A 22687-nucleotide genomic window follows, 5' to 3' on the forward strand; every position below is an offset into this window, starting at 1 on the left:
AAGGCCTACAGAAATTGCTTAAGTTGTATATATGAAAATACGAAAAGTAAAATAAAAATTAACACATCCTAAAAAATTGAACATATTTAAGATATTATTATTTTACTTTATGCTTCACTTATTCTCTGCAATGCATTAAAGAATATAGATTCAAGGAAATAGCTTTACAACCTTAAATATTGGGATTATAATCTCAAATCTCCAAAGATATACACAACTAATGCTCTCAAGAGTGTTAATGTGGATGGATTTCTTCCTGACAAGCAAAGTGCATGGGGAAGCCAGATTCACTTAACAACCATGTTACTAACTTAACATCTTAAATTATTCACTGAACAACTGAGGAATGAAAGGTCACAAAATGAGCAAAATTCACTTAACTGTCTCACTTAGAAACAGAAATTTTGGGCTCAGTTGTGGTCCTAAGTCAAGGATTACCTCTAGTTAAAACATTAAAAACAACAAAAACCTGGCACCAATTCATACCATCATCTAATCTCCCAACGTTTAGGGGATTAAACACTAATCCAAGGAAAGCTAATTTGCCAACATATCAGAGCTCCTTTTGTTTTTTTTTCTTTTATTTGTTTGTTTATATCCCCACGTTTATTATTTTTATAAACAACTCAAGGCAGCAAACATATCTAATGCTCCTTTTTTCTCTTATTTTCCCACCAACCATCCTGTGAGTTGGAGAGTGACTGGTAAATTGGCTTTCATGGCTAAGGCAGGAGTTGAACTCATGGTCTCTTGCTTTCTAATCTGGTGCTTTAACCACTAGACCGTGGGGTCAAACTTGCCGCATCACATGACGTATCGTGACTATCATGACTTTTTTCGCATTGCAGGAGCTGGGGTGGGCGGGCCACAGTTTGACACCCCTGCACTAGACCAAAATGGCTTCTTAAAGATCTTGAAAGATCTGAAGTTTCAACATCTATTTCTGTTATGAGGAGGACAGTATTGGAGTTCAGAAATTATCACTCAAATCTAATAAATGTCTAATCATATATTAAGATTCCTTAACTACTTCTAGGCAGCATAATTATGTGACAATTTACTAAGAATCCCATCCCACATATCATATCTTGGTATTTACTCATTCCAGGCAATCTATTTCTCACATATGCTACTTCTTTTCGTTATTTATGTCTTAGTTGAAATACAAAAATTAAACTAGATTGGAACTATTAAAACTAGCTGTGTTTAAAACTCTGTGTTGTGCACAGCTGAATGTTTCATTTTCCTAACTTTCAAGAAGCAGCTTTTGAGGGGGGAGCATCCACCTGCTCATTCTGTACACTAGAATGACTCCATGATGGTTTTTCATTTTAACGAATTCAGTCCTGCCTCACCCATCCAAGCATAGACAGTTTAAAAAAAATAATTAATGGAATTATTACCTTTATTTCATGTAGTTTAGTCTTGAATTAGAAAGAATAATTGCAAGATACTAAATATGTGTTTGGCTGGTTAGGGGCACACAGGAAGCATGGCTCCCTCCTGTCACCTCTCCAAAAAGTTCCTCTAATTTGATGATAACTGTGCTTTACAGTTGTTTTCAAGTAGGAGGCAAGGAAAAGTTAACTTGCCAACATATCAGAGCTCCTTCTGTTTTTTTTTTCTTTATTTGTTTATATCCCACTTTTATTATTTTTATAAACAACTCAAGGCAGCAAACATATCTAATGTTCCTTTTTCCTCTTATTTTCCTAACAACTACCCTGTGAGTTGGAGAGTGACTGGCCAGTTGGCTTTCATGGCTAAGGCAGGAGTTGAACTCATGGTCTGTTTGGCTGATTAGGGGTACACAGGAAGCATGGCTCCCTCCTGTCACCTCTCCAAAAAGTTCCTCTGATTTGATGATAACTGTGCTTTACACATGTTTTCAAGTAGGAGGCAAAAAATATATCCTATGAATTCCCATTGAGTCATAAACAAGAAATTCATGGCTAAGATGAATGTCTGAAAAGTACTGGGACCCTCCTATATGAATCATAAACTGAATAATGAATCAGCTGCATAATATGGCTAAAAAAAAGATAAGCATAATTTTAAAATGCATGAATGGAACCAGAATTTCCAAATCATGAGAAGCACTGGTTCTATTCCATTCTGCAGTGGACAGTCTCCACTTCAAGTATGTTAAAATATTAAATTTAATAGCTGGAACAATAAAATGTACAATGGGCCAGAACATACAGTTGTAGTTGATTGGTTGGAGAGTGCTGGCTCCTGCATGAGGCAATCTACACTGTGATTGGTTGCTGAGGGGGTAAGTGGGGAGTTTCCCTTTTTTTCCCGCCTTTTTCTTCTGTGTGCTCTGAATGCTGTTTGGATTTAGCTCATGATGTACCTGTGTTCCTGACTATTCTGTCTGTTGTAAATATAAATGTAAAATATATTTATTCATATAAAACTACAAGTTTGTGTCAGTCTCTCTGACTTCATTTGGACACTTGCTGCACAACTCCCTGACATGTCCAATTCTTGATATGACACTTAAAAAAAATTCAGACAAAAAGAACAAAAAAAATTAGCAAAGTGATCGACAAGGATGATTTGAAGACTCTTGAGAAAATAAAATGAGCAGTACGTGGCTTCTTGAATTTTTTTTTCCAATTTCTTTAACACTTGACCATTTCTAGATCTATTGACCAGAAGAGGAATAGAGAATGGAGAAGTCGGCAACATGTGTACTACTTTGACTTTATAAAACAGAGGTGGCATCACATAAATATAATAAACATTGCATGACAGAATTGTCCAGGAGTGTAGATTCCTTATTTCTAAAAAGGGGCTTGGTTCCTATGAGATAATAATAATAATAATAGTAGTAGTAAAGTTGGAAGGGACCTTGGAGGTCATCTAGTCCAACCCCCTGCTTGGGCAGGAAACCCTACACCATTTCGGACAAATGGCTGTCCAGTCTCTTCTTAAAAACTTCCAGTGTTGGAGCATTTATTGCTTCTGGAGGCAAGCTGTTCCACTGATTAATTGTTCTGTCAGGAAGTTTCTCCTTAGTTCTAGGTTGCTTCTCTCCTTGATTAGTTTCCACCCGTTGCTTCTTGTCCTGCCTTCAGGTGCTTTGGAAAATAGCTTACTTCCCTCTTCTTTCTGGCAGCCCCTGAGATATTGGAATACTGCTATCATGTCCCCCCTTGTCCTTCTCTTCGTTAAACTAGACATACCCAATTCTAGCAACCGTTCCTTATATGCTTTAGCCTCCAGTCCCCTAATCATCTTTGTTGCTCTTCTCTGTACTCTTTCTAGAGTCTCAACATCTTTTTTACATCGTGATGACCAAAACTGGATGCAGTATTCCAAGTGTGGCCTTACCAAGGCATTGAAGAGTAGTATTAATACTTCACGTGATCTTGATTCTATCCCTCTGTTAATGCAGCCTAGCACTGTGTTGGCCTTTTTGGCAGCTGCAGCACACTGCTGGCTCATATTTAAGTGAGTGTCTACTAGGACTCCGAGGTCCCTCTCACAGTTACTACTATTGAGCATGGTGCCACCTATGCTGTACTTGTGCATTTGGTTTTTCTTGCCTAAATGTAGAACCTTGCTTTTTTCACCATTGAATTTCATTTTGTTAGTTAGTGCCCAGTGTTCGAGTCTGTCCAGATCCTTTTGTATCTGAAGCCTGTCTTCTGGAGTGTTGGCTATTCCTGCCAGCTTGGTGTCGTCTGCAAATTTGATGAGTTCTCCATCTATCCCTTCATCCAAGTCATTGATGAAGATGTTGAAGAGTACTGGGCCCAGAACAGAGCCCTGGGGCACCCCACTACACACTTCCCTCCATATAGATGCAGTTCCATTGAGGACCACTCGCTGAGTACGGCCGGTCAGCCAGCTATGGATCCATCTGGTGGTGGTTCTGTCTACCCCACATTTTTCTATCTTGTCAAGTAGTAGGTTGTGATCTGTAGTAGATTTGAGTATATTCAAGTATATTCAAGAAGGCCTCCAGATTCCTGTAAAGAGTTAGTCTTGCACTACCAGCCTATCCTCCTCCTATCTGGAGGTAAAATAGCATGGTCTAATCCCATGTTTCTACAAAAATCAAGGCAGTGGTTTTCAGATATTCTAACAGGAATTTCAGATTCTACTTTTCTGGGAGCCTACCATGTTTGCCATCAACTGTACTTCAAAGGCATTCTAATTTGAGCAATACATGATATTCCTCAACAGATATCCATCTATTTTCTGCTGAATTATCTGAGAGTCCAGCCTAAAACTCATGCCATAGTCTTCTTGTGATAAGAGAAATATCCAGGTTGTCCAGTTCCTCTTCCCAAACTTTCACTTCATAAAGAAAGTATGGGTTCTTCTTTCCACTGCATTTTATTTCAGCTCCATTCCAATATAGACTAGAAAAAACTCTGCCAACTAAGAAGTATGTCCTATATTTATGGATCCCCTGGAATGAAATTTGCTCAAATACACACCTCATATTCTGAAATGATGAAGGACAAGCCAGTGTCTTACATGAGTGACAGCAGGGTAATATTTAAATTGATAAAAATTCTATCTAGGCCAGGCATATGGTATTTACAGTGCTGTAAATGCAAAACTAAGGAAATTTGATCTTCAAAATTCTCCAATTGTAGGTAAGCTTCAGCATTTATAATCATGATAGCAGCCGAGAATGTGAAGCTCATCATTCTGAGACTGCATTAAGGCACACTGAAATTAAAAGAATAAAAAGCCAGGAAGGTTATAGTAAGTAATCTTTGTTGGGTACTGAGATGGAAGTGGTTAATTTGTGGCTAAAGAATGCTCATAATTCCAGGGCAAATTTCCAAACGGACATTCAGCAAATCATCAGGATGATTAAGAACAGCAATCCAAGATTTGCTATTTTCTTGATTTGGCTATATACCAGTATTGAAGAAGCTGCTATTAACACGATCTACTATATTTGAATGTGCAGGACTCTTTGAAGATTAAAGATTTGGGGTGGGAAGGATTCCTATAATGTTACACAGTTCTAAACAGTGCACTGCAAAAAGATATTGTAAAGCCTCAAAAGGCATAGGAACAGGCAATTAAAATTATTTGGAGGCCAGAGCAACTTGCATACACATGAATGTATACAGCATTTGAGACTATGGGGTTTGGAGGGAAAAAACAATGGGATGCATGATATCTCAGCATGGAAAATATGAAGAAAAAGAGGCATTCCCTCATCCTCTTTCTTTCCCAGCATTAAGGACTTGAGATCCCCGCTGAATCTCAATACCCAGGAAATTTAAGAGCAATAAAAATACTTTTCCATTGATGCATAAACTATGGGATTGATTGCCAGCAGATGCCAACAAAGTCCACCCCTTCAGATGGTTTTGAAAGAGAGCCTCAACTTGAAAGAGACTTTATCTTAAATCCAGAGCAGCTGTAGGATAACAGAAGAAAAGGGCTCTTTGCCTTGTCTCCTACTTGAAAGGTTTCAGGATACATTGGCTTGGCAACTCTGTCCCCTAGAAGAGTGGACCAGCTGGGCCTTTAATATCATGCAGTGTTATTTTAATATTCTTAGGAGAGACAGGAGACGCAATATGAGTGGTTCATGTAGGAATCAGGAATTATAGAAATAACCGTTATGGGAAAATAAACAGATTTGAAGGAGGATGTATTCTAACCACATTCCTTGGCTGGATTGGATTTCTCTAGATCTGTGTTTTAATGCATTTACTGAAGTTGTTCCTTGTTAAGTAATCACAACCTGATTTACTATGGAACATCCGCAATATGAGAAATTAACTTACCTCTGTAGTAAGGTGCTTTCAAATCTCCTAGCTCACCTCTGCCTGACTCATTCCCTATTTTCTCTTGTCATCCTTCTTGCCCTCCAAAATTCTGCTGACCTGGTTTCTACAGTGCTTAAAATGCCCTTATTTTGCATAGAAACCCTGGCTCATCATTTTTCAAGGCCAGCAAACATGTCCAAGATTGGCTTCATATCTCAGAACAGAGTTTGCCCAGGGCTGTGGAACTGAGATCTTCAGAGCTTTTTCTCCATCCATGGAGAAATAGAGGAAAAACTGACAATCCATAAGCCAAAATTGACCTTTTAAAGCAACCCCTCTTATCTTCCAAGAATAAAAACTTATCTTTTCTTATTTACAGAAATGGGAGTAAATTCACAGTTAGTGAAAATGCCTGTTTCAATATTAAGCTTTTGATGACATTTTAATTCTTTTCCATTTAATTACAAGATTTTCTGAAAAGTCATCAGTGCAATCCAAAATATACAAAGGCCAGTTACAATATTAAAACTCTATTTCAGGATACTTAATCATTTTGTTCATTATCATTTTCTCTAGTTCCGCTAATAAATTCTCTTTCAAGCTGAGCTTAACCCCTAATGATTTGATGAATCCATCCATAGAATTTTCTTAGTAACCATACCAAAGTATACTGCCTTCTCTCAAAATAATTTTTCAGCTTCCCATGCTATATACTTGGGATTCTTTGTCAGCCTCCCATCCAATTTCTAATCAAGTCTGACACTGCTTTGCTTCCACCTGTGAAGCCTCTTGCTTTGAGCAATCCTTGTAGATAATAAGGTTTTGCCCTTTGGGAATAATATTCTATACTTACAAACATGATCACTTTGAGGGATTCTGAAATGCTGCATTCTGGCTGTAAAGGTCAGGCTATAATTTGCATTGACTTTGTGAGCCTTATGTAACATTTCTAGGGGTTTATAATGGAGTATCCAACCTTGGCATCTTTAAGACTTGTGGACTTCAACTACCTGAATTCCCCAGCAAGCATGGAGAATGAAGTTCACAAATCTTAAAGTTGCCAAAGCTGGGCATCACTGGTTTATAACCTGCAACCTTCACTAACTATTGGAAGTCAAAAGTGGCCAAATGTCTCCCTTTCCAGGATGCCCAGTAGATACTGTATGGCCCTACCAGTTGCATGTTCAGTTTCAATGTAAAAGAGAATTTTGCAAAGAGAGATTAATGTGTAGGGAATACCTCCACAAGAGTAGAAAAACTGCAAGAAGCTCAAGTCTTACATCTAAAGTAACACAAAAGGAATTTAAAATCTCCTGTCCTTAACTATGATAAATTAGCAGAATCTACTTCAATTGAAAATTTAATATTGGAAAGAAGGAATGTACAGACTTATGGCCAGGGCTGTAGCCACTACCCTGACTTTTTTTTTAACCATACCTTGAGGACGCTTCTGGTGCAGACATATTAAGGCATTTGTTCCTTTCTTTTTTTTAAGGTATTAGGGGTCTTTTCACAACCCTTTTATCTCTATTGTTTTCCTCACTATCAAAACTTAGATTGATATTTAAAGAACCTCTTAAAGAAAAGAACCTCTTTTTTGTTTGTTGATTTGGTGAAAAAACTATAACGCATCCTTTGTTGAAAATCATAAATCATGGTTCCCCACTCCTATCCCAATCCTGCTGGGAGTTTTCCCTAGCCTGATACAGCTACCCTAATTCTTAGCCACAATGACTTTCTCCAATCAGGAAAAATACCAGGTTAAGGAAGACTGGCATATCAAATCACACACTACAAATTGTAAATTACATTTAATAGTATGTAATACGTTGTAATAGTATGTAGTACACATGATATTCTATTTTATTATGCTATCAAAACTCTCAGGATTTCTGCAAGAATTACAAGCCTATTTTACAAAGTTGTGGTACAGTGAAACAATTTTTGTTAATGATCATAAAAAGCAAAGACCTATTTCATTTCACATAATTCTCAGAACTACCATATAACACCTTCTCCCAATTGACATGAATCTCCAAGATTAAAAAAAATACTTTTGAACAAGAATGGATGACAAAAACACTTAAAGATTTTAATGTTATTTAATGTTTATTTTTTGGTGTGGCATATGCATATGGAAATATCAAAAGAAGAAGTAAATTAAGGTTGGATAATAAGGCAGAATAAATTCTCTTGACACATTTGGGGGTGTCCATTTCTGTGCAGAACCAAGTTGATGGACCAATGAACTTGAGAATAAGGATTCTCTTTACAATATAGCATATTCCTGGGCAGATAATCCTGTTTGTAACAATACAGCTCGATACTCATGAATATCTTGCACCAGACCATGGCTATGCTTACAGGACAGCCTGAACCAAAATTAACCAAATACGTTTCAGCAGAATGCTTTGTCATCTGGTGGATTCTGAGTGACATATACAACCATAATTGGGTTAATGGAATAAAGATGATTCAAGTGGTCATTGATAAGCATGTTGAAGGAGCATAGCTATTCTGGAGGGTTTCCCTGCATCCTCTTTTCTTCACATCAAATATCCATTCTTTTGCCTGACTTTTAGAGTTTACTGTAGTGTCTAGTCTTTTCAAGGCTACTGCAACTCAAAAGAGACCCCTGCTGGATTGCTTACAAAACTATTCTCAACTCCAGTCAAACAATTTACACTTCCATTCAAACTTTTCACAGCTTTTGCAGATAAACTCCCCAACATCAATAGTTCATGGTTTTCCAGGATAGGCAGGTAAAGAAATAAAATTGACTTCAGTGGCAAAAATACCCCTAATGTCCAGAAGTTTTGAGGGAAGGACAAGACCCTATTTGATGGTAGGAAAAACATTTATCTTTAGTTTTCTGGGAATGGCAATATCAGGAATGGTTCCATAGGTGGAACCAGTCTAGAAAGCTTTGAAGCTCTTCAGATAGATTAGCCTTCCACCGTTTCTACCAACTCAGACATTTTCTGTACAAATTTGTTTTGCATCCATAGGTTTTCAACCTATCTTTTCATGATGATGAATTTGGAACAATTACTCTTTTCAGACTTTCCTTGGGATAACCCCTGAGCACAGTCACACAGCCTGAAAGACTTTCCAAACCTATTTTACAGCTGGCATCAGGCTTCTATTTAAGGCGGGGGAGTTATAGTTTATCCCCAATATAATTCTAGATATTCAGATAACTCACAATCATCTCTGGGTTCTGTATATCTGTGTATGGATTTTTAAAAATAAATCTTAGCATCGCAGGGTTCATAAACACACCATAATTATCAAGTGGTACAAAGCGGGGTGATTATAGGTACTCCCATTAAGGAATCCGAAATGGGTAATCCTTTGCACTGAACTCAGCCTGACCAAGGGTCGAGACTCGACCGTCTACCTTTACTCAACTTTACCCAACTTATCGGAGCTTCTCGTGATGTTTTCTTTCCCACCGAGAAGCCAAACCTTCAGGCGGATTATATTAACAGGAAAGGGCGAGCTCCGAAGTAGCGCGGCAAAACCCGAAGCAGTTTCATCCACTTCAGCCGCCGCCCGACTGCGCGCCGGCGAAGGCTGCGCTCCCTTCCCGCAAGCCGGGCTTCCACGCGCCCCGGGCGCACCCAAGCGAGCTGCCCCGTCGTCGGGGTTGCGCGCCTTTGCTCACCTGTCGATGCTGATCACGCAGAGACTCATGATCGAGGCGGTACAGCACATCACGTCCATGGCGATGAAGACGTTGCAAAAGACGCTGCCGAAGATCCACTCGCCGCCGATGAGGTCGGTCACGCTGACAAAGGGCATGACGGCCACGGCCACCGACAGGTCGGCCAAGGCCAGCGAGACGATGAGATAATTGGAGGGCTGGCGGAGCTTCTTCACGAAGCAGACCGAGATCACCACCAGGCAGTTGCCCGCGATGGTCAGCAGCGTGATGAGCGTCAGGGCGGCTCCGATCACCACTTTCTCCACGTTGCCGTAGTTCAGGATCTGCTCGCCGCACTGCGTGTCGGTCCCGGCGTCGCCGAAGCCCGGGCTGAGCGCGCTGGGACCGCCGGTGCTGGTCCCGCCGCCGCCTACGCCGCCACCCTCGCCTCCACCTCCGGGGCCGGCGGTAACCCCTTGCAGAAGTTTCCCGCCTATCCCTAATCGGGGCGGATTCAGCGAGCCAGAAATCAGGCCGGCACCGCTGGGGCCGCCCAACGGCCGGGGAGGCTCCGGCGCGAAGGAGTCCAGGGTGCCGCTAGCCGAGACGGGGCAGCTGCTGGTGCCGTTGCAGACGAAGACCATATTGAGGAGGGCTACCCAGGAAGTCCAGTGCCGCCAGCCTGCATGCCCGCCTCTCCACGCCGCGGTGGCGGCGGCTCCCAGCGCTCCGGCGTCCCCGGGCTGCTCCCGCCCACGGAGCGAGCCGCTCGCTCGGCCGCCGAAGCTGCGCCTCTGCCCAGTTCACCCGGGGCCGGAGAGCGAGCCGCGCGCAGAGGGCAGCGCCACTTCTCGCCGCCGAGGGCTCTGGCATAGTCTGCGGGGCTCCCTCCGGCGGGCGCAGAGCTGGGCGCTCGCCGAGGAGATCCGCCTCCACAGGGGGCAGTGCGAGCTCGGCTTCAGCCCAGCTTCTTTGCCCGAGCGCCGGGGACCAGCTCGGCTCTAGCAGGACCTCGCTGCGCAGCCGGCACGGGCGCTCGCTCGGCTGAATTCGACGGCGACGGCCGGAATCCGAAGTCGTGCCAGAAATCGGGAACTTTGCAGAGTGCACGAGCGCTCTTGCGGGGAACCGCTCGGCGCAGGCGTTGGGGGTGGGGGCGCTCCCGGATGGAGACTATTCGGAGACGTATCTCACCTCCAGATAGACCCCGAATCGGGGCGCCGTTTCTGTTCTTGAGCGCATCGAGCGTGCGCTTCAAAACTCTGGAGCACCACTAGAGGGTTGCCAACAGATCTGAAAACCTGCCCTCCGCTAACCGTGCGGATCTTGGCAGCCTCCTACGGGAGTCCTGGTCTTCCGGGTGCTTGATACCATTTTTTCTTTACCTTCCTAGAATCGGTGGTTAACAAATAGTGCATCCCGCACAGCTGGGCTTTCTGATGTCACAGGCAGCAGAGGAGCGGTACGGCCTCGGAGTTTGAAGGCGGGAGTTCAAGCCGGCGATTTGTGGTTTCCCCCTGGCTTCATTTCTCTATCCACCCAGCCACACCTGCGGGTGGGAAAAGTACCCCCGTTGCTCCTAACTTTAGGTAAGGCGCGACTGGCCATTTTTAGGCGTTTTCTCCCAACTCGTCCTGTTCTCCTCCAATGTGGTCACTTGGATACGTTTCTTTAAATAGAGATCTCCTACTGAGGATTTCCAGTCCCTTCCTCCGGGTCTTCCCTTATTCTTAGAGCTGCCACTGCAGTGCAGAGATGCTGGGCATTAAAAAAAAAAAAAAAAAGTGTATAACGAAGGAAGTTGAACAGATTGATAGACCTAACTGGGAAAAGAGCATTCTGCCTGAAATAAAAAAATCATTTAGGAGATCAACCGACCAATTGTTAAAATAACAATTAAAGACTTCAGGAGATAGCTAGACTCATGTTTTAAAAAAACAGGATAGTGGGGGGGGGGGATTCACATTTGCCTTCATTCATGAAAAATACACAGTCCAGATGGAGTTATATTACAAAATGCCTGCTTTCAGTATGTTTCAGCCAGCTTCCCTTCCCATGCCCCACTTAACAGATAAAATTGGGGGGGGGGAATTGCTATAAGAGTTGGAGAGTCCTAAATTTTAAAAAAGTAGGGAAAATGAAATATCCTGGTTGACAGGCCCATTCTATTTGTGGTAGGTTTGTGTCAAAATGGATGTATGCCTAGAGATTGAGCATGGAAAGGATGATCCCACAGCACTCAGAAGCTGCCAAAGGGAACTTGGTCAGTGACAACACCAATGAGCCCTTAGAGATTGTATAGGAGGATTTATGTAAAAAGAAGGAAAACACCACTTGAACAGCAGAACAACTAAAAACAATTTTGGATTGGCTTTGCAGTGGGATGGGGCCCTCCAAAACAGTCAGCAAAGTGTTTGTATGCTACTGTGAAGGTGCACCCATCACCTAGCCATTACTGGACTGTGAAGGTTTGATATGTTACTGATAATCAGCCTAAAAATTGGTTGGATGCCAGCATAAATTTGGCAATGTGGAAATTATCTGACCTAAGTGCTTGATGAAATTTGAGGCATGCACTGATGATGTTTTGCTCTGAACAGTTTTTTCTTCCTCACAAAAAGCAAGTCAACCTTGCAAGCTCAGGTTCAAGAATTGTTGAATGCAATATCTAATGGAGAAAGAGTGAAAGATCAAACCAAGCCTACTTCATGACAGTGGAATCAACTCACACACCAATGCATTGTTCAATCATCTCTCTGGTCATTGTATATTCTCAACCTTTTCTATACCCCACACCCCTAGAACACTTCTGATATATTCTAGCACACCTTACAAAAGTTCGAAATAATGGCAATGAATTATGCATATACACTATAATTTTGGAATTTCTAAACCCAAGTTTTCACACCTCCTGGAATATCATTCACACCCCCCATTGAGAACCCCTAGTATATACCAATAGCAATAGCACTTAGACTTATATACTGCTTCATAGTGCTTCACAGCCCTCTCTAAGTGGTTTACAGAGTCAGCATATCACCTCCAACAATCTGGCTCCTCATTTTACTGACCTCGAAAGGATGGAAGGCTAAGTCAACCTTGAGCTGGTCAGGATCGAACTTCTGGTAGTGGGAATGCAATTAGCCTGCAATACTGCATTCTAACCACTGCACCATCAAGGTTCTTATCACCATGTTGCTGATGCTTATAGACACAGTGGTACCTAACCACAATATAGCCTGCCATTCATGCACATATACTACACAGCAGATTTCCGCTACCTTTTTCGGTTCCATAGCAGGCAGAAATCCAATGAATGTGGTTATTCATAAGAAGAGAACCAAACTGCTATCAAACGACAGACATTTTGCAGTGTTCCTATCTATTTCATCACAAAAAACCCCACAGACAGTTAGTGGAAAAATAAAGTAAAGCACACTGCTTACACAGTAAAAGCCTGATCTGAGAGGACTCCAAATCTCTGTGAAGAAAAACCTTCACTCCCTTCTACTGATTACAGAGTTGAAGTCAAGAGATCAGCAGGAAGAGTAGTTAACAAAAGAGCTCCAAAGATTAGACCAAAAGAGATTGAAATTGAAATGTGTAACTTTTATGTTCCCTAAAGGGTTTGCTCATTAGGCCCAGGAAATTGGATTAGCAATAGGGCTGCTTGTTTGATTTCATTTCATTTCATTTTATCATTTGGGTGTTTTCTCAGCCATAGGACTGTGTTAAAGCTTTGTTAAAGGATGTTCTATCAGTTGCATTAAAACATTTTGGAATTACTCAAGAGCAACACTTATTTTAATCTCTTAAGTAGTTGCCTATAGTAGTAGTATTTGCAGGAGTAGGGGGAGGGGGGGAGGAGGAGGGACAGGGCAGGACAAAAAAGTTAAGATGGCCACAACCATGTGATCAAAGTCCACCCTTTTAAGCGTATGTCATGCATATTAAAATGCGCCAATTGCATAATTGTGGCAGCCATCTTGACTGTTTTGACTCCCCCTACAGACACTCCTGTTTTTTGTAGATAGTCCTGTCAAGCCATTCTGAATGGTTAATGAAAATGCTTATGTCACCATCATACCCTTACCCAATCCCATCAAATTCTTTAACCAAATTCTTTATTGAAGACCAGTTTCATTAGAACATAATCCAGTTCTATTAAACAAAAGGTGCCCCTTGCAGGATCAGATGATTGCATCATCTAATATAGATACTTCATTGAGTGTAGATCAGTGTTTCTCAATCCTAACAACTTCAGAATGTATGGACTTCAAATCCCAGAATTCCCTAGTGAACATTCTAGAGTTGAAGTCCACCTGTCTTAAATTCACTGAAGTTACAAAATACTGGTGTAGATAAAGTGTCATATGTAATTCAGCTGTTTAAAGGTTGGTAGGTTAGATGGTATATTCATCACCTTACCATGTGCCTTGGAGCAGGAGGTGACCAGGACTTAATTATCTTACATATTTTCATAAAATGAAGTAACAACAAGAAATTATGATATTATTGCACTCCTTTTAGATTAGAATGTGACTTACTGATATGTGTCAGCATCAGGATCTGTAGAGTGAAGATCTAAAAAAATACTACTACAGTACTAACTGGAGGGAAAAGACCAAAAACTGGGGATTTGAGGCCATAAGGGGGGAAAAATGGGGGGGGGAGACGTGGCAAGTCCATTGTAAGAAAAATCCTTCTTCTGGGTGGTCTGGAAAAGCATTTTTAGACACAAAACATATTTCCATCTTTCCTTTTAGCAGAGCTAGAACTGAGTATTTTTGAGGGAGGCATGTTAGATTTTATATAATGGTTTCACTGGAGGATTTGGTTTCTTTTTCTTTTTCACTTTGCTGGTCATTGACCATATTAAATACATTTACTTTGAATTTGAAGAAAAGGGCTTCCTTCTCAAATACTTCTTCTGAGCCTTTCAAAAAATGCACCATTGTCTCAAGTCCTGGAAGAAAGACAGGAAATGACAGAATAGCCCTTAACTCTACCACTGCTATGTCACTTTGGAGATTGTTTTCCATCCTAGTGAACCGCACTAGGCTGGAGTGCAGATAAGCCCAGCAAATTTCTTATCCTCTTATTAACACAGTGCTGGTTAATGAATTTGACTTAATGATGAAGGCTGCATGTTTCATTTATTCTGCATGGATTGTCCTAAAGAGTTGATTTATGCATTCCATTAATTTCTTTCCCTTCTATTTGTGTCCGAAGCAAAAAGTGTTGGTTGACATAAAATAACCCATTCCAAATACCCATCAGTCACAGAAAATAACCAACCAAAGATCAACACATCATTTGCATCTTGTATGATGCTGCAGATTCATTTTCCTTGGCCCTAGCTCAGGTCTTCAGGTTCATTAATTGAATCTAGTGACCATCTCAATATGATCAGGAGAGCTAAGGGATGGAGCAGCAAGTCAACTGCCCAAATAAAAAGAGGAATATATACATTCTAGCTAAACCGCTTTTTTCTCAATTTGGCTCCCTTCAGGTGTTTTATGGATGCATGACTAATTTTGGGAGTTACTGTTCCAAAGCATATACACAAAGTAGGAGTCTGTACCTCCTAATTTAGTATAAATCCTCTCCCATTAAACATCAAAGTAGAAAGTTCCCAAACTTTCTGGTCAAGTTAATAATTGAAACCCAAAATTCTATAATAAGTGGCACCAATGATCTCTCTTCTTTGGACAGGTGCTTTGATTTGGATCCTGATTCCAGAAATCCAAATGGAACAATAAGACAATAAATAACTAATCTTTTTTTGGCCATCCTCAGCTTGACTCCTTGTAATGTAAGGCTGAGCCAATTTTCTAAGAGGCCATGCTTTTCTGTTTCTATAGAACTATATAGGTTGTATTGATGAGTAAGGAAGGAAGATGGGGGCAGGCATTGTTTGCTACAAAAGAATGTTCATTAGTCATTAACTCCAAACTCTGAAAATCTATGCTGGAGGCTTTCTGTATGTTTCCTAGCCAGACCAAAAACTTCATCTCTCTTTGAAAATGCTTAAGCTACACCTTTATTCCCCCAAACCTGGCATTCAGAGGCCATGAGTCATTCTTAGCTAGTCCTTATTGCACAAAGGAAAACTTAATAACCTTCCATGAACCAGACAGTTATGGATGCTGAGTTGAAATAAATCAGACTGTGGCTTGTTGGTATTTGATATATTGTATGAATCCATCCACTGTAAATTCCAAAGCATAATTAATAGTTTCACACAGTGCTTGGCATACTTTTCAAGATGAGTTGATTGCATGCTTTTCTACTATCTTGCAGGCACCATCACCATGTCACTACTATCAAGTAAATAGCTGAAATCTTATGACATTTGGTACTCATGAGATTTTGGTCATTTAAAAAATAATAATCTAGGAGTTCTTTGAATCTCCCTAAGTATTTGCTCAGTGTTTTTGGTACTGTTATAACCACAGATACAACATTGCTGATTCCTAGTTTAGTATGTTGTGTGAACCCAAAAATCATGGTTCATTAAATTAATATGATTATGCATACATAGCTTAGCACACTATGTTATCCCTAGATAATGATTTGTTGGCCTTGTCTTGAAATGTCATGTAAAAGTTAAAGATTAAATGCCCGCAAAATTGAAAATCCCCTTCACTGTCTTCCTAATAACAATTAATCCCACTTTCCCACCATATTTCCAAAATTTGTAACCCTACCACTTCAAGTTTTGCAAGGCTTTATAAACATTAATTTGTTTATTAATCCTGCAAATGTATGAAGTGCTTCTCAAGTGATGGATCTTAGCATATAAACCCAACTGCACTTCACAATGCTAGAAAATAGAATGCCCCTCACAATCTTAGGAAAAAAATGTCTATTTTTTTCCAAGGAAAGCTGTTCTCTTTCTCATGCCAAATGTAGCTCCCAGGAGTGAAAACATTTACTATCTCCTGTTCTTTCCTACATTCTTTCTACAAAGTATAATCACTATAAACAGGCTGGAATTAAGTGCTGGGAGTAAGCTTAGACTTACTATATGTTTCTTTCTTCATCTTCACTGAGGCAGTTCTTATAAAGCAGCATAAATTATGTGTAGAAGCAACTGAATGTGGCAGAGAAAATGGAAAGAGACATGTCCTCTTTATCTGGATGATGTCTCTTTGGAAATGGAAGGGAAAATGAATAATTAAACCCAAGAATAAAACAGTACCCAAATCTCTGAATTTTTTAATTCTATTGATTTACGGTTAAATTTACTTAACTCTGAAGTATTTTCAAATAAACTTGGAAAATTGAGATGGTATGGTAATAAAAATATGTGTGGTTGAACTGACCTTCATTAGAAGTCTTGTAAAAAGAACTTATTGATTTTAGAAATACTTTTTAAAAAAATGTTTATTGTGAAAAAAGTGTCTTTCTCTTTAAGTTTAAAGAATCTGAAAGAATATCGTGAATTTTCTTAATATAAATGGTGATAGTTTATAAAGACTCTTAAGTGCAAACAGAAATATATATTATTTCCACAGCAAGGAAGAAAAAGCAGAAATGGTTAAATTGATTGCTTTATTCAAAGTTTTTTATTTGAAATTTTATTTATTATTTTTATTTTGTGCTTGTGATGAAAAAAAATGAAACTTTGATTTTGGTTTTGCTGATTAGATAGATTTGTTGTTATAGAATTGGCTAGTACATATTAATGTGTAAAAGTAAAAGGTTGAGGCTGTAATGTTGTTATTTTTTTCTGTGCTAAAAAGAGTTGAAAGTCAATGCTTTGTTTCCCTTTTTTCCCCTTTTACCTAACATTTTCTTTTCCTTTCCCTTTTCCCTTCCCTTAGTTTCCTATTATTTTTATTTTCCTTTATATTTTATATTTTGATAAAAACTTGAAACAGGAGAAAAAAAAGAAGTCTTGTAAAAGAACAACCCTATTCAATGTTTACATGGAACTGAATCCTGTAGTTTCTTGGATGCCAAGTAGGCTTCCTCAGTTAGAAAACCTTTCCCGACATGAGCAAGATGACAATTGAGCAGAGGCTACTGCTGTTGCAAGAGATAGAGGAAAAAATAATGATTTTTGTCTCCTTTCAGCCCCTCCCTCTCATTCTAGAAATGTTTTGGTATTGTAGAAAACCGAAAGCAGAACCAATAAAAACTGTCTTCCTCTTTCTATAGATCTAAGCTTTTCAACTCTTTGCAAGTAGGAATGGACTGAAGTTGCCTGCCACTGTGTTCACCAAGTTATCTGAACATAAGATTGTAGTTGAAGGATTTAAAACTGAGAATTATAATTTCAATTAACTCGATACAAGGAGAAGAATTCAGTTGTTTGTATTTCAAATTACCATGTTTAGAGATCAAGTTGGGGTTTCACAAGCTGAAGGAAGCCAAGGGCATCAGGCTGAAGGGAATCACAGAGGTGGAAGTTAGCTTAGAAGACACCTACTCCAATTCCTTGCTCAGCACAGGTTCCATTAGAGAAGCTTTGACAGATGAACATTCAACTGCTGTTTAAAGACTTCTAACACAGAATTCAGTAGTGACCATGGCAGCCTGTTCCAAAGGCTGAGAGCTCATATAATCAGAAAGATACTGCTGGTGTCTTGTTTGAACTTACTTTCTTATAGAAATTTAGAGGGCCACCCTAAATTTGGTATTTCAGTTTATAGTTTTCAGTAAGACTATGAACAAACTTAACTTTTCCCCCTTTTTATGTTGTTTTTGGCATTAAGCACAAAACCAACTTCCATCTATTAATCTGAAGTATTTTTTTCTCAATTCCCAGTTTGATATCATTTGTTCTAGACAAAAAAAATTCAGCAGAACAATTTTGCTTTGCTAGGTTTTAAATTCTGCACAAAGCAGAAAACTTGGCCAGACTGCAAAACTGACTAGCAGGGGAGTACTGAGAATAAGATACAATAGTTCCCCCATTTCCAATTACAAAGTTGATTATAGAGACTACTGCCATGCATGAAAAATATCCTGCCGTTTTTTTTCCCTTTCAGTTCTCATTCAACTTAATGAATAATAATTTGCCTTCAAAGTTAGCATCGAAGGAGAGGAAAAACTGATGAAATTTTCAAGGATGGAATGTGGAGTTCTTGCAATAACATGATTATAAGTGGATGTATTCAATGGATGCATGAATATTGCATCTTTCATGGTTCAATCATCTCTTCCTTAATCTGTAGCCTCCTTGACTTCTTACATTTCCATTAAACCTCAAGAGAAACATAAGGGGAAACCCTTAATCTGGATTCTTTTAGATAGCGAGATATAAGCAGCCAGGGAATCTTTCAAAATGATGGAAAAATGTGTAACAGAAGATATCATAATGACCAGCAGAAGGTTCTCCCAGTTCCAATTATCAAGTAACCAAAAAGCCACCAAGAGAAGTTCAGAATAAATTCTCAAGCACTGTGAAAATGATTTTTTTGTTTTGTTTTTAGTTTTTCTTTTTTTACAGGAGAAGAAAACTTCTGAGAAATTGCAACACATATTTTGTTATGGCTTTTGTAGAGATTATATGAGCATTTCTCCTTGCTGATTATTCCCATGGTGCAGGGGTGTCAAACTGCCGACCCATGGGCCAGATGCATCATAGCAAAACCATATTCACCCCATTGCCGGCAATGGCAAAAAAGTCACGATATGTCGCGACACATCACGTGACATTGCGAGTTTGATACCCCTGCCATGGTGAAATGCACACTATGAAGGTTTATGGGGAACTTTAAATGATCCAGGTTTATACTTCATATGCCCCACCACCACCTCATATCAATAACCAATAAATAGATCAGTAACATCACAGTTTATTTAAAAGATAATTTGCCTACCAGTGTAGTTGTGCTCTTGAAGTAGAATATCAGATATATTCGGTAAAGCACTCCAGTGCATGAGGGACACCAATGAAGTTCAAAATGGCTAATTCAGTATATTTAACATGTGTTAAATCAGCAATTGTCCAGATGGCCCTTATCACTGGCCAAATAATTGAGACAACTAGGCATTGCAATTCAGCAACATCTGAAGGTCTACAGATTCTATATGCAATAGGTCAGAGGTCCCCAACCTTTTGGGTGCCAGGGACCGGTTCCATGGAGAAAGGTTTTTCTGCGGACCGGAGGGGGGCATGGTTTTGTGTGCTACTTGCATCCCATGGATGGGGCTTTGCTTGTTTGTGTGGACCAGTTGCTGGCATACCGCGGACCGGTACTGGTCCACGGACCAGGGATTGGGGACCCCTGCAATAGGTCACCCATTCCTAATGCAAACATGCTACAGCAACCTTGGTCTACAGCAGTGGTTCTCAGCTTGTGGTCTGCAGACCCCGGAGGGGGGGGGCAATGTCACATGGAGTCCTCAAAGGCTTGAAGAAACGTTAATGATTTAAATCTTGAGTTAAATGTAAAAAAGGGACTTTTTATCATCTATGGTGGACATGTGATAAGGCGAAGAAATATTGGAGTAGGATTCATATATATAAATGTGGAAAATTCTTAAAGTGAACATAAAGATTAAACCAGAAACTTTCCTTCTGGGTCTAATGGAAAGAGAAATTGTAAAAAAATTGGAATTCTGATTTTATATAGGGTGATGGCAGCAACCTTGCTCTATGCACAAAAGTGGAAGGATGCCTCAATTCCTACCATGGATGAATGGTTACAAAAATGATGAATTGACTGTGCTGATAAAAGAAAAGAACATAAGTACTTTTGTTTCTACTTGGAAACTGCTTCTGGACTTTGTGCTTAAGGTGGAAAAAAAACGATATCATGATTTTGGGTTTTACTGATTAGACTGATTTGCCGATACAGAAATGGCTAGTACATACTACTATTGAAATGTAAAAAGCTGAGATTTGATTTTAATGTCTGATTTCACTGCAACTGAGAGAGTCGGAAGTCAATGCCTTTTGTTTCTTCCCCTCCCTTTCTTCACACCTTTTTTGTTTTCCTTTTCTCTACTGTTGTCCCCTACTATTTGCTTTTGTATTTTCACATTTTATGTTATAAATGAATAAAACTAATACAAAAAAATCTTGAGTTAAGTCTTGGTGGTCCATGGCCATGGTCCGTGGCTACAAAAGGGAGTCCGTGATGAAGAAAAGGTTGAGAATCACTAGTCTACAACATATACAGTACATGCTGTAAAAGATTTGAATTCAATAGGAGTCCTAGGTAGAAGTTATGAATTTGAACTCCAGAGTTCTGGAAGAAGATTAAGTAATTCACCACCAGAATATTGCATTGGGAAAAATGCTTATAACCAAAGAATATAGTTGTCTGGGGTTCAGAGCCCAGACATTTATGATTGCTAGCAGGCTACTTCATTTTGTATTTGAGGGAATAACTAAATTTATTAAGAAATACATAAAGTTAGAAAAGCCTATCTAAATATATCTTGAAGGAAGGGAACATTGTGATGAAGCTTGAAACATGGGGAACGAAGAGAAAGAAAGATAGCTTCTCATTTAAACAAGAGACTCAAAGGTGTAATGAAAAAAAATCCAGATGGTGGCCACCACAGTGTGGTTGGAGCAGATAAACAGGTGGGGCTTCAATCATACTTTTACGGCCATTATCTTGATTTTGTTGATCACATCCAACAGGCAACTTGGAGATTCATTTAAATAATGGGCTATGTGACATACAGATGCAAGGATAGCCTATGAAGATTTCCTCTCATCTCTCTCTTATCATGGTCTTGTGGTCAAATAGGTTCACAAGTACAAAGGGATGAGGCATTCCCACACTCACTTTCCATGTATGCGGCATATAAATAGTTGATGCTTAACTATTGGTTTCAAGTAGTACAGAACTACTGATAACTTTCTTATGCTGAACAATTAATTTGTTTGGCAGGCACACAAATGTGGGAAGACCTTGAAAGTCAAAAACTTAGACAGCATAATCCATGCTCTATTTAACTGATTCCCAGTTTCCAGCATTGGCAGGTAGACAGTCTTCACTATATTGATGTTTGACTAACATATTTTATGCTCTTATCTCTGCATCCAGTTTTACCATTTTATATTCTTTCTCTCATGTTCATTGAGGGCGACCTATTAGTTCCCATCTTTCATTTTCCCCTTTTAACAGTATTCTCCTCCACAAAACATTTCATTTTTAAAGGATAAACAATCTGATTTTTACAGTACCTTTTGAAATTATGTAAATTCATGCCATTTTGAGCAAGAAGCACTCCCAACAATCAAAACCTCACAAGCCTGAACTATTTGTGAGCACAATAGTGTCTAAATATTTACCACTATTATTGGAATCAATTCCAAGGTTATGTCACATTCAATATGATATTGATTCTCAACATAGAGAATTTTTGTTTGATTTGTAATGGAGCAGTTACAGCTGCCTCCTTCTCTCCGCTGTCTCTGAATTTCTTGCAAATAAATCTTGATGCTGCCTTGTAACAGAAGGAGGGTGATAAAACACATTTATCCAGTTTTGTCATAAAGAATTGTAACAACTTGACAAATAGATGAGAAATAAAGGTTTTACTGATATAAATACATTCTGACTTAATATATGTGAAATCAAACTCTCCCTCTGGATCTGGGCAATCTCTTTTTTTGCTGAAAAGCAGGGCAATTCATGGAAAGAAGTGTTTGTAGGCAAGGAGATTGTACTATGGAGATTGTACCGATATCCACGGTGAGACAGATACTTGCCATATTTTTTCCACAAGATGTTGAAAAATTTGTTTCTCAAAAGCAGTTAACTGAACATTTTCTCCACTGAAGTATTCCAGTTTAGCACACCACGGAAACCAAAAAATACTTTGCCAGGGGAAAACTTAATTTTTCCATGAATGGCTATTAAGAAGGAATAGCTACTTAAAGTTTCAGCACACAATTTAACAAAGAAAAAGACACAATAGCCAAGGTTTCTGTGCACATATGCATAATAAAAAGGCAACATAAATTATTAACACAAGCTCAGCAAGGAGCGGAAAGGGAATGAAGCCCCAGGGTTACATTAAAATCTACAGGCACTCAAGCTTTACATAACAGCTTATTCCAGATACAAAAAGTCAGTTTGATGAAGATCAGCAAAGCAAGATTCTGATGAGACAGGACAGAAAAGAGTTCAAAAGACACCAGTTCTGTTTAATCACACACTTACTCAGCCAAGATTGCTTATTCCAAGGCTGCAATCATGGCAGTCATCCACAGACCCTCTAAGTCTCTCTGTATGGCAGACACGTGAATCCCATTTTTGGGAACCAAAAATTCTCAGAAATACAAAAATTCTCTCAAAGTCCAGCCCTTGGA

At 39.5% G+C, this 22687-nt stretch overlaps 1 protein-coding gene and 1 long non-coding RNA gene across 3 annotated transcripts in view; one reads left to right on the plus strand and one right to left on the minus strand.

Annotated features, from left to right (window-relative positions):
• HTR7 (5-hydroxytryptamine receptor 7) overlaps positions 1-10960 on the minus strand; it is an 82411-nt gene extending 71451 nt beyond the window's left edge. For both annotated transcript variants that reach the window (XM_039335976.1, XM_039335975.1), the window contains exon 1: positions 9421-10960. In XM_039335976.1, the coding sequence (XP_039191910.1) occupies positions 9421-10043 (623 nt within the window). In that variant the 5' untranslated portion in view covers positions 10044-10960. The remainder of the gene's footprint in view (positions 1-9420) is intronic.
• LOC120304900 lies at positions 10850-20164 on the plus strand. The gene is made up of 2 exons (XR_005555874.1): positions 10850-10988; positions 19989-20164. It is a non-coding gene; the product is annotated as an uncharacterized LOC120304900 (long non-coding RNA).
• The last annotated feature ends 2523 nt before the right edge of the window (positions 20165-22687 follow it).

This window comes from Crotalus tigris, unplaced genomic scaffold, assembly GCF_016545835.1.
Source record: "Crotalus tigris isolate CLP2741 ecotype Arizona unplaced genomic scaffold, ASM1654583v1 scf7180000017663.5292952, whole genome shotgun sequence".
Classification (NCBI taxonomy): Eukaryota; Metazoa; Chordata; class Lepidosauria; order Squamata; family Viperidae; genus Crotalus; species Crotalus tigris.